Source organism: Emydura macquarii, unplaced genomic scaffold, assembly GCF_026122565.2.
Source record: "Emydura macquarii macquarii isolate MOO-44397 ecotype Brisbane River unplaced genomic scaffold, CSIRO-AGI_Emac_v2 contig_2636, whole genome shotgun sequence".
NCBI lineage: Eukaryota > Metazoa > Chordata > Testudines > Chelidae > Emydura > Emydura macquarii.
In genome coordinates, this window is record NW_027132773.1 from 29,323,257 (window position 1) to 29,335,975 (window position 12,719).

The 12,719-nt window shown below is 38.7% G+C and overlaps 1 protein-coding gene across 5 annotated transcripts in view; it reads left to right on the top strand.

The window, feature by feature from the left end:
- The window catches only part of BRD1 (bromodomain containing 1), a 118,615-nt gene that overhangs the window by 35,481 nt on the left and 70,415 nt on the right, over positions 1-12,719 (top strand). For 4 of the 5 annotated variants that reach the window (XM_067564375.1, XM_067564374.1, XM_067564376.1 and 1 more), the window contains one exon: positions 2,251-2,407. In XM_067564375.1, coding sequence (XP_067420476.1) covers positions 2,251-2,407 — 157 coding nt within the window. Of the gene's footprint in view, positions 1-2,250; positions 2,408-11,156; positions 11,686-12,719 lie in introns of those variants that run through there. The other variant, XM_067564378.1, reaches the window with a different exon arrangement.

Below are 12,719 nucleotides of genomic sequence, written 5' to 3' on the forward strand. Positions count from 1 at the left end.
CCATCCAAACCTCTCTTTGACCTGAAGGGTTTAGCGTGAGTGGCTGCTTATCTGAGAAGCAATTTTAGTCTTCCCGTATCTCGACAAATGGCTACACAAGGGCTGATTTTATGAAGCCATACAAACTTACACCCAAACAGTTCTCTCCCTCTTTCAGGAGTTGGGGTCCAACTAAACTTAAAAGAAGTCCAAGTTAGTCCCTGTACAGACAATACAATTCATAGGGGCATATTTGGATTTGTTGGCAGCCAGGGCCTTTCTTCCCACAGACATATTGATAATTTTGTTGAATCTGGTTTGAACAATTCAGGGAAGCCCCAGTACTACAGTAAGGAATTGCTTGCAGGCCCTGGTTCATGTGGCAGCTTGAACCTTAGTAAACAAGCATGCAAGATAACACTTCTGCTGCTTTCAAGGCTGGTTTACAAGTTGCTATTCCTCAACCGTTCCATGGATTGGTGGAAAGATCAATACAAGTCTGTGCAGGCATCCCTTTCATCTCCCCAGTTCCAACAATAACTGAGACAATGGATGGAAGACTGTTAAGGTGGAAACACCCTATTCTGTTCATCTACCTGTATTTTTTTCCTACATCACACAAATCTCAGCGGGAGACTTTCCTTCGTATGTTAGATGTATAATGGGCATCGGCCTTTTATCTGGATAGGTCCAAACAATTTTGGAAATGACCTAAATTATTTTTGTCTCCAACGCAGAAAGATCAAAGAGGTCCACAGTCTGTTCAAGGGACTGTTGAGGTGGATCTCTGAGTGTATTACTGCTTGCTATGATGCAGTTGGTGTTTTGCCTCCCCTAAGGATAATAGCGCACACTACCAGATCACAGCAACTTTCACAGTGTTATTTTGAACATTCCAATGTCTGAGATGAGCAGAGTTGCTACATGGGCTTCAGTGCATATCTTTTCTAAACACTATGCCTTGGTTTACTCCATCAGATCTGGTGCTTGGTATGGTTTTCAGTCTTGGACTTGATTCTGAAGCTCCTTCCTCCATGTGAGGATACTGTTAGGGAGTTAGCTGAAGTGAAACACCCACAGGGCTGCTACTCATAGAAGAAGAAGAAAAGATTTTTCATCTTGTGCAGTAACTGTGGTTCTTTGAAATGTATGCCCCTATGGGTGCTCCACTACTCACTTTCCTTCCCCTCTGCTTCGGACTGTTCTTGTTGGATGTTCGGATAGAGAAGAAACTGAGGCAGTTTGTCCACACAGCCCTGTATACTCTTGGAGTGTGGCACAAGTTTGTATAGAGCGCATCTGTGGGCTGAACAGATGCTGCTAATGGAAAATCCCTAATCAAGAGCTTGAGAGGCACATGCGCACCTGAAGTGGAGCAGAAGGTGAGTAACCTTTTTTTTACTTTTATAAACTTTGTTGTCAATACATTACACAGATTATCAACTGAGAAATGCTTAACTTTTTTACTTTAGGATTATTGAACTGAATGAAATAGATGGTGGTCTCTTTTAACAATCCCTAATGTTTGGATTTTGTACCATTGGAAAGTATCTTGTAACTGCTAATTGATGACCAGTTTTGCAGTTCCTATGTTTATATATGTTCCATTGAGGCTGTGTGCACACAACTATGGCATCAGTGTTCTGATATTTTAATTTTCAAATAACTTTTTTCTTCAGAAAAGTCTGGTTTTGGCACTTATGAAAAGAACAAATCTAGAGGAGGGTGTTGTTACATATTATAATATGTAAAGTGCATTTTAAATTTGTAGAAAAAGCGGAAAGTATGTATTTTGAAAAAAAACCCTGAAATGTCTAAAACAATAAGCAGTGAACATACAAAAATTCATCTGAAAACTTGTACAGGAGTATAGGGATTTAATTTCAGGACTTTAGGGCACTGGAAATAAACCTTAAAAAAAAATCTGCCGAGATTTTATTGTCAAATCTAATCTGAGAGCCTTTTTTATGACTGCGTTAGTAACTCATGACAGTTAACACATCTTCATATATTTGTACCATAATTTGTAATTTGGTGGAAACTAAAATATCGAGTAGCTGCTGTTAAAGATTTTGTTTATTTTAGTAATCAAATACAATTGCATCAAGAGCAATATAGTCCAAAGAAATTTTATAATACATGTTAGTGCCATATTGTTGTATTACACAAAATATCTTGATAAAAATGAAAATTCTGATATTTAATTTCCATAACCAAAAACGTGTGATGCTTTGCTGCAAAAATTAAACTTTCAGTTTTTCCACATTTTAGATTAAATAAAATTATGAATCAGGTGGCCATTCAACGGAAGAAGCAATTTGTTGAAAGAGTACACAGTTACTGGTTACTTAAAAGACTGTCTAGAAATGGTGTTCCTCTGTTGAGAAGGCTGCAGTCCAGTTTACAGTCACAGAGAAACATACAACAGGTACGTAGCACACTTTTTACTCAAAACACAGATTTCAAGTCTCTTAATTTAGTTTCATTTTGTAAAGAAAACACACAAAATTGATTAGGAAACTGGATATGAATATAATTTGATTTTCCTTTAAATTATCATCTAACAGATAATATCCTCTGAATTCTAATTTAAGATCATTTAGTCTTGGCAAATATTTTTTAGGCCTCATTAGATGTACACAGTTTTTTTTTTGTATTTATCTAGGGTATGTTGTAGCAGGGAAATACTGTTCACCAAACCCTCCTAGCATCTTGGTATTCAGGTTATTATATCTCACTCATCACTGTGATAGGAGTGTTTTACATCTATGGTACACCAATAAGACCCCAAAATGCATTTTTATTTTAAGATCCATTAAAAGCACGTGAAGCAAATTCAGTGGTTTTCAAGTGGAAAAGAGAATAAGGAAAGCTTTTGGAGGTATATTTTACAAACAAGGAGGAAGGCAGTGTAGCCTAGTGGCTAAAGCATTGGACTGGCATTCAGATTCATTCTTCAGCTCTGCTGCTGCTTTGCTGGTGACCTTGGGCAAGTCACTTTCCTTATTATACCTCAGTTCCCAGTTGGTAAATCGGGATAATGATACTGATATTCTCTGTAAAGGGATTTTGAGATCTATGAATGAAAAGTGCTATATAAGATCAAGGTATTTATAAACATGAACTGAAACAATTTTTTTTATTTAAAAACGTTTTAGATCCCAAAAGTTTTCTCTTGTTCCTAATGTTTGGTGGTAACAGAATTAAGCCATGAATTGTTCAAGGTGAAATTCCCACCAATTCAGAGAACCAGACAGAGATCTATGTACCATTTAAATCTTTCTTAAACCATTTTATGATGCCTTAACTGGGACTAAAGTTATACAAAGGCCTTGTGCTGGCTTTCTGTGCAATTGCTGCTTAGTAAAACCACATTTAGGTTGACTTAAAATTATGAATATATTCAAAAATAAAGAATGTGAAAAAGAGAAGAAAAATGATTACCCTTTGTCATCCAATTTCAGGGTCCTAACCAGGAATAAACATGTTCTTTGTTTCAAGGGTTTGTGAGATCATCATCTCTTGTAGGAATAACACATAACCCTGAACTTGGGTTTTAATGTGTTTTTAAAAAAGTCTAATTTTAAGTCATTAGTAGATTTTGTAAATGATTAAAGGCCCCAATCCTGCAATCTGAATCATGTGGGTAGACACTTGCCTTGTTCTGATTCAGTGGAGCTTCATGCAGTGCAGGTTTCAGCCTTTGTAGATCAAATTGCAGTAGGTTTTTGGTCACTCTTTTTTTAAAAGGACTGAGACTATATGTGGCTGTTCCTTTCAGTTCGTGCACTTATTTTAAAGGCATAAATATGTGAGTCCCATAGTAGTTATAAAGTAGTCTTTACTTTTAAAGCTGTGTTCTTTTTATGAAGAACTCTTGATCAAAAGAGTTTAGTGTAATTTGATACTGTCATTTACATTTAAATTGTGGTTATATAAAAAATATCTATTAAATTGAAAATGTCCCTCAGTGCACCAAGAACCCTGTGTTTATACTGTACCATTATTTGCTAATATATCACTAGCTGGTAATCTGTCCTTGGGGGATAAAGATCACTGTTGCTTTGGCACTTCCTTTGTTCTTCTCTTTTTCCCTTTCTCCTCTTCTCACATTCGTTCTCTTTTTCTTTTATGAAAACCCCTTTGTTGGTGGATTGTGACATACAAAGTAGCTATTTATAGAGGCAACATAGCTTGTTGATAAGACTGACACATCTTTCCTGGTAGAATTGATGTTGGATGTAAATCAGCCAGTTACTTCTTTCTCTTTTCTCCTTGCTTCCCCATTTTCTCAAATGGTACCTGTACTACAACTCTGCTTGTATAGAATTTTTTTAATGTGTCATTTTAGTTTCTTAAATATCTTAGATTTGGAATTTTTGATGTTCTACACATTTAGATACTGCTCCTGCACCACTGAAGTTAGTGGAAGTCAATAGGTGAAGGCTCAAGCTCCTATGGAAGGCTATTTGAAGAACGTCTCACAAATCTAAATTGGGTTTGAAATTTAGTAGCTCATTGCACAGTAAAACAGATAAATTGTATAATGATAGTCTTGTGTAATCTTCTAGTTTTAAGTACCAGAAATTCCAGTGCAGAAGATGGGACAGTGTTTCTGCCAGTTACTTGTGATTATTTTCAATTGCATAATGTTTCACACAAATGAAATCATTTGTGTATAATCTTATAGTTATTCATAAATATTTGCAATAAAAAAAGTAATCTTAAAATTACCTCAGTGGGAGCTATTGGGTGCCCAGCATGTCTAAAAATCAGAGCAAATGCCAAAGCATGGACTTAGTGGCCTAACTTCAGGCTTCTGTTTCTGAAAAAGTTGGCCCCATTAGTTGGTGGATGGGAAAGGAAATACAAAATAATTCTGCTTTTGTGATGACATGTCGCAGTGAATCAGACATTTTAAAACTTCATAATATTTTAAAAGTTAATAATTAAATTAACTGGCAAGTACTACATAGCGGACTGGAACTATATCTGGCAGAATGAAAGCATTCTATATTAGAATTGGATTGCTATCAACAACTATATTCCAGATTGTTGAAGTGTTTTCATTTTAATCCCCTCTTCTGAGTCACTCTCAAAAACTTTTGCTTACTAAACTGAGATTCCGCAGAACTGAGAAATTCTGCACCTTTCTCCAAAGGTGTGTGTGTGGTTGGATGATTTGTTGTTGTTTTTTTAACATAATGAAATGTGGTACAGCCATTCTTGAGCAAGAACTATGAAAACACCCCAACAATCCCATAATCAGTTTTAAAAAAACAACAACAACAAACCAACCATCTGATGTATTGGAACAGCTTGGTAAAAACATAAGTTAAAATCTGGATACTTGGGTTTAAAATAGTAAAGTCAAATGCTAGAAAATATTGGTGTTATTAATATAATGGATTAATTTTAATGAGCCACTTCTCTCTTTTAAAACGTGCTCAATGATCAGGGCAATCAACAGATTGCTACAGCCTGAAGGGGAAATTTAACTGAAATAAAGATCTGTATTAAGCGCAAGTTTTTAAAACTTGAGTAGTAACCCTTGAACAGGGCCACTTTAGTCTACCTGTCTTGTGGAATTCAACACATTTTGCTGTAGCTGCTTTTCTGCTTTTAAGGTGTGCAAAAAGTTCTAAATAGGTTTGGGGTTTCGTCCATTGTTAGGAGTAGTTTCCATGGTTTAGGTTTAATCAATAAAGATAAAATTGCAATGTAATAAAAAATTCAGAACAGGATTTTTTTAAGATTTAATCTGAAGATAAAGTCCACAAACAAAAACCCTAATTAGAAACTGAGATTGGTTGGATGTAGGCTGTTTTAACTGAATAGGCCATTGGTCCATTTTAGTTAATGCCCAACAAATGAGAATGAGATCTTTGTTATACTCATTCTTTTCATTTCAACTTGGGTGGAGTAGCTGTCCTGTATAAACCAATTGTGAAATGTATCTGGTAGATAATGGGCCTCTAATTGTTTTGAAATAAAATAGAAGGATTGAAGGTTTTTTGTTCCTTATTTCTTCAGACTCAAAAGTAATTCCCTGAAAAGAGGGTTATAATATTTTCCATAGTTTTTTTTTTCCTGCACCTTTAAGGTTGGAGGAGAAATTGCAAATATTTTAAAACTATTTTAAATGGTTTTCCTATATTGAAAGTACTTAATGGAAGAGTTCTAATAATTGAAACCTGAATATAAGGTGGTTCTTCAAATAGTGTCCCTGTGGGTGCTCAGCTTCTTTGATCAGAGATTTTTGGTAGTCGTACCTGTATGGGTCCGCTCATATACCACCGTGATCCCTGTGCTGAGGCTATATGGTTCTTTGCAGGCAAACCGCCCTCAGTTCCTTCTCAGTATCTTTGGCCCAAGACAGTGTCTGTGACTGTTCTCTAATATTTAGCTTTTTCTCACATAATTACCTTAGAGTTACTTACCTTAGTGTTATAGTTGTTGGAACAGTTGTTCCCTTGTTTTTTCTTTTCTTAAAAACAATAACAACAAAAAAACACTCCACACACAACTTCATATTCATAGAGATAGTTAGGTGATTTCCCCTTCTAGAGATTAAATTTTCATTAGTTTTGCTTTCGAATGATGGGCTCCCTGAGATTCAAGTCGTGGCTCTCCTGTCATGTGGTTTTTTGGGTAAGTAATGGACACTCGCAGTGCTGCTGCTGTCTGGGTGATACTCATATCCTCAGAAAGTGCAAGATCTGCACGTCTGCAAGGGAGACCCCAAAAATATAGAGGAAGTAGGTTTAAACTCCTGATGATAGAGCAAGCTTTACGTCCAGCTTTGGATCTAGGAGCAGGGGAGCCTTCCATGCATAGACCTCCCAGTACAGCTAGTGCCCTGTCCACATGGACATCTTGGTCACTGGAGACCAGTAGAGAGGTAGCTGGAACTGTGGCACTGAATGCATCTATGGGACCAAAGTTCTCATCTACCATCTGCCTCTATGCAAAAAGAGGTAAGGAGCAAATCTGCAAGTAGCTCTCAGTCATTGTCTGACAAGAAGGCCGTGGAGACCTCAGGGGAATTCCATGCAGACTCTGAGTGAGGGCAGCACAGCAAAAGCAAAGAGGAGTCTGTCATCTAAGACAGACACAGTATTGAGTACACAGTACCTGGAACGGCAAAGACAGGGTTGAAAAGATCAAGCTGAACAACACTTAGTTCTGAGAACAAGAAAATCAATGATATCAAAGACCGTCACCTGCGTTTGGTACCAAAGGAATCTCATATGAAGTGCTCTGTACCAGCTACATCAGTACCGAAGCTGTCCTCCAAAGGTTCTCACTTGGCCCAGTCTTTGATACTGTCAGCACTGCAAGAATTTAGGTACCCTAAGGATCTTACAATATCTTCTGAGCCAGTTCTGTTAATAAGTGCTTGGTGTTTGACTCAGTGTCAAGACTCTCTTGGTCACTGACTCCTCTATCACTTAGGGCATTAACTCACCCTCATCTACTCTGCAAGCCAAATAACTATTGCCTTCCTCCCCCTCTCCGAGTACATGGAAAAGGACTCTTCAAACTCTCAAATTTTGGTACAGGTTCCCCTACCTAGTTTAGGACACATTGCTCTCCCTACTATACTGACATATTGCAGGAGGATAGATCTCAAATGATACCCACATGGCAGGAACACAGATGGCTTCCTCCACCTATGCCCCTCTGAGGGCCCTTGTTGGGATCCGTGGGGATTGTGTAACCAACAATTTACATTGAGGTCCTCACAACACCAGAGGGAACAGAGAAGAGACCTTCTCCTCAATCCTCTTTACCACCACCTTTCCCAGAGGAAGAGACCTTTAAGGAGCAAGAGGCAAGGGTCAATAAGGAAGTGACACCTCTTATTAATATTTCTTCCTCATCTCCTTATGGAGCTGTCATACCTCCACCATTTTCTATGGCAGATGGGTTCAGGCATTTTCATGAACTGATGAAGCAGATTGCTGACACGCTGCAGATTCCCTTAGAGGAGGTTCAGGAGTTCCATCATAAGGTCCTAGATGTTTTATACACTTCAATGTCTATGAAGATTGCCATTAGAGTCAATGAAGATCTTGTGGAGCCCATTAAGATGGTTTGGCAAATCCCTGCTACCGCACTGCCTACCTGCAAGGGGGGTGGATAAGTATTATTTTCCAACCAGGCAATCGGAGTTACTGTTTCCTTGTCCAGCTAAGAATTCCATTGTCGTGCAGGCCATTAATGAACAAGGCAGACAACATAACTCAGAGTCAGTAAGTGTGACTGGGTATTTGAAGGGTCGTACTGAGAATGCCACACTCAGGGCAGACTGCAAGAAATAGGACAGACAATCCCTGAAACTGGTCGTTTAGTCACCAAGCCAGTAACAAAAGAGCTTCTTTAATATCACATGGTTAACAAGAAGCCAAAATACCCTTTAAGCATTTAAGCCCATGGCTCGTATCCAGGCAAACTGGTCTAATATAGTGAGAGTTTATTGAAAATCTGATTTACCATATGTGAGGTTCACCAATCCCAAAGGACCAGATACCTATCACCAGGTCAATATGAGTCTCAGATCTTACCCAATAAACACTGATGCCAGTCCTTTAGTAACTAAAAACTAAAAGTTTAATAATATGAAAAGAAAGAAAAAGAAGAGTTACTGAATGGTTAAAGGATTATATACATACAAGTGATTTTCAGTGTTCATACTTCAGATCATAGCAGTGATGGAATAAACTGGTGGCTTGTAAAAGTCTCTGTGGAATCATCCGAACAGGTCAGAATCCAAAGACATCTTAGATGTAAAGTCTGTTAGAGTCTCCCCATGCATTTTCCAGTGTATTCCAAATAATTATTTGGAAGATCTCAGTCCCATGGCTTGAACTTTACTGATCATAGTTTCAAGCAGACTAGAGATGAAAGGATCAGGCCTGAGGCTTCTCTTTTACAGCTCTTCTTGCAGGCTGACAAACCTCCTCACAGAAATTGTCACACAGCAGGGCTTTCCTCTGAGGAAGAATAGGTCATGCAGATAGTTTACAGACCATAGCTTTGAATTTCATCTTCTATTTCCTGTGCATACACAGATAAACTAGTTACACTTATTTACATAAGGCAATTAACTGGTCTTCCATTATATCAGAAACAGTTAAGTTGAAGACAATGTAGATAATATTATTTAGTTCCTGCAGAAACTCGCATCTTTGATCTTAAGGTTAACTGAACCATTAACATAAATAATGTAAGGCAGTTAAGACATGAATGGGAATTAACATCTACAGCATAACCTGGTTACACTGTTAAATGTCTAACAAAATTTAGGTAAACACAGATAAGTACACTTAGCATCTATCCTTGATTTATATTACTACAAATGACTTAAGTTGATGATTGCTAGTCTAGTACATCTCTATGAAATTCACATACAAGTGAATTGTCTTGATACAATGGCAGTGCCTCTTGTTTAGTTGTTAGGAGTCAGACACAGATTGGCTGATCTGTCAGTGTCACAATAAGGACCACAAAAGGCTCAGTCTTTTTGGTCATAAATCCTATGCTTCAGCCATGCTTCAGTGCAGGATAGCAAGCCATCAGGAGCTCATGACCAAACACAACTATTTAAATGATAATAAATTCAATTATTTTATTGAGCATCTGCCAGAAAAACAGGACTAGTTTAATTCCATTATGGAAGAGGGTCAAATCCTGGGTAAGACATGGCTCCAGACCTCTTTGGCAGCAGATACTGCAGCATGGTTTATCTCCATTGGAGTGGTCATGAGAAGAGCATCTTGGCTACATCTTTTGGACTTTCCAAGATAGGTTCAGAGTACTGTTGAAGACATTCCCTTAGGCAGTCGCAAGTTCTTTGTGAACTCGACAGATATGTCCCTCCACACTTTAGATGACATGAGAGCCACGTTACAATCCTTAGCAATTTTAACTCGTATCAATAAAAGGAGGTTTAGTAGATCTTAGGCAGCACAAAGAGCATGCCCTGTCCCAAATTCAATATATCTTATCCCTCTAAACACCTCCGCGCCCCCCCCCAGGGCAAAGAATCCTTCAGCTACATCTTTTCAGCCATCCATGTCCTCTATGTGACTGCTCTGATGGCTTGGTCAAGAATCTCAACCATCCAATCAACAAGGTTTTATAGTTGCAACATCTTATCCCCCTGCCTTCTTTTGGATTTTGTCTCTCCTGTTTTCCGGATGCATGGGAACATATAACATTGGAGAAATTTGTTTTGGAAACCATAATATCTGATTACACTATCCATTTCAAATTTGTTCCTCCTACCTGTTCTTCCTCCCTTTCCCTCTTCGGGGACCCCTTTCATGATCATTTGCTAGAGCAAGAAGTGACCTCTCTTCTATGTTTGGGCACAGTAGAAACCGTTCCTGTGCAACACAGGAAGGGGATTCTTTTCAAAGTACTTTCTGATTTCTTCCCCCCAAAAATGGGAGGGTTGAGGCCAATTTTAGGCCTCAGGTCTTAAACTCATATGTTAAAGCAACAAAAATTCAGGGTAGTGATCCTTGCAATAATCATTCCTTTGTTAGAAGTAGGAGACTCATTTGTGATTCTCTGCCTACAGGGCATACATCTTCATGTTGCTATTCACCTTTCAGACAAGAAGCGTCTTCATTTTCTAATAATGGTAAGCACCATATAGGGTGCCTCCTTTGATCAATCTTCAGCACTAGGGGTATTTTTTCAAAGATTCTGGCAGTAGTTGCTTCTCACCTGTGTCCTTTGGGTTTAATGTTGTTTTCACATACTTAGAGGATTGGTTCATCAGGCAGCTTGTATCAGGAAGCGTGGATGTCGGTAAAGGACACGTGTTCCCTGTTTCACAGGTTGGGCCTTCAGATCAACCTCAAAAAAATCTGTTTTGATTTCACTACAGCATCTAGATTTCTTAGGCACTTGCCTGGATGCAGTGACAGGCCAAGCATACCTACCGTCATGCAGATTTCTTGCACTTGATAACTTCATCTAAAAGATTGAGGGCAGTCCTCAAGTAACAGATTGTCTTCAACTGCTAGGACATGTCAGCTTGCATCTTTGTAGTGCAGCATGCCAGATTACACCTCCGAAGTCTACAGGGGTGGTTTATAATGGTTTACAAAAAAGCAAACAATCTAGGCATGTTACTGTCTGTTCCGCAGTGGGTTCTTATAAGCACTCAACTAGTGGAAGGACCCGACCAGAACCTGCACAGGCATTCCATTCTTGCGGATTTCCTTTATTGTAGTGTTAATATCAAATGCTTCACTTTTGGGGTAGGAGGCACATCTGAGACTTTATGAATACAGGGACAATGATCACTACAAGAGACATTTCTCCACAACAGTCTTTTTGGAATTGAGAGCCATCAAAAATGTTTGCCTACACTTTTTGACCGCTAATCAAATCAAAGTCAGTAAAGATAATGATAGACAACGTGGCATGCATTTATTATATCGACTATCAGGGAGGCTCACATTCCTCATCTCTGTGCTATAGCGATAAAACACTGAAATCGTTGCATAGCCAACTTACATGGTCATCTCGGCTTCTTACCTCCCAGGTATCAGAACACCCTGGCAGATGACATCAGTAGACACTTCTTTCTAAATTAGGAATGGGAACTGAATTCCTGAGTCCACCACAAGATATTCCTAACCTGGTGGTTGATCTCTTTGCTATGGCAGCCAGCACAAAATGCATCAGGTATTGCTCCGGGGCGGAGGGGCCTGAGCCCTTATCCACAGGGGACACGTTCCTCATCTCATGGACAAAAGGACTTTTCTATGCACATCCACTTACACTGTTACTGTTAAAAGTTGTCAACAAGATAAACCAAGATCGAGCCAGAGTAATACTGATTGCAGCAACATGGCCATGACAGGTCTGGTATCGATATACGATCAGACTAACCTTTCACCCTTCATAGAATTGTAGGACTGGAAAGGACCTTGAGAGAGAGTCTAGTCCAGTCCCTGCACTCAGAACAGGATTAAATATTATCTAGACTATTCTTGGCAGGTGTTTGTCCAATATGCTCTTAAAAAACCCCAATGACTGAGATTACACAACCTCCCTAGGCAGTTTATTCCATTGCTTAACTACCCTGACAGGAATTTTTTCCTAATGTCCAACCTAAATCTCCGTTGCTGCAATTTAAGTCTATTGCTTCTTGTTCTGTCCTCGGAGGTTAAAGAGAACAATTTTTCTCCCTCCTCCTTGTAACAGTCTTTCATGTACTTAGAACCTGTTATCATGTCCTCTCTGTCCCCTCTTCTCCAGACTAAACAAATGCCATTTTTTTCAATCTCCCTCATAGGTCATGTTTTCTAGACAATTAATCCTTTTTGTTGCTCTTCTCTGAACTTTTTCCAATTTGTCCACATTTTCCTGGAATGTGGTGCCCAGAACTGGACACAGTTCTCCAGTTGAGGCCTAATCAGCTTGGAGTAGAGTGGAAGAATTGCTTACAACATTCCTGCTAATAAATCCCATAATGTTTGCTTTTTTTGCAACAGTGTACGCTGTTGACCCATATTTTGCTAGTGATCTACTATGACCCCCCAAATCCGTTTCTGCAGTACTCTTTCCTGGGCAGTCATTTCCCATTTTGTATGTGTGCAACTGATTTTTCCTTCGTAAGTGGAGTACTTTGCATTTGTCCTTATTGAATTTCATCCTGTTTACTTCAGCCCATTTCTCCAGTTTGTCCAGATCATTTTGAATCCTGTCCTCCAAAG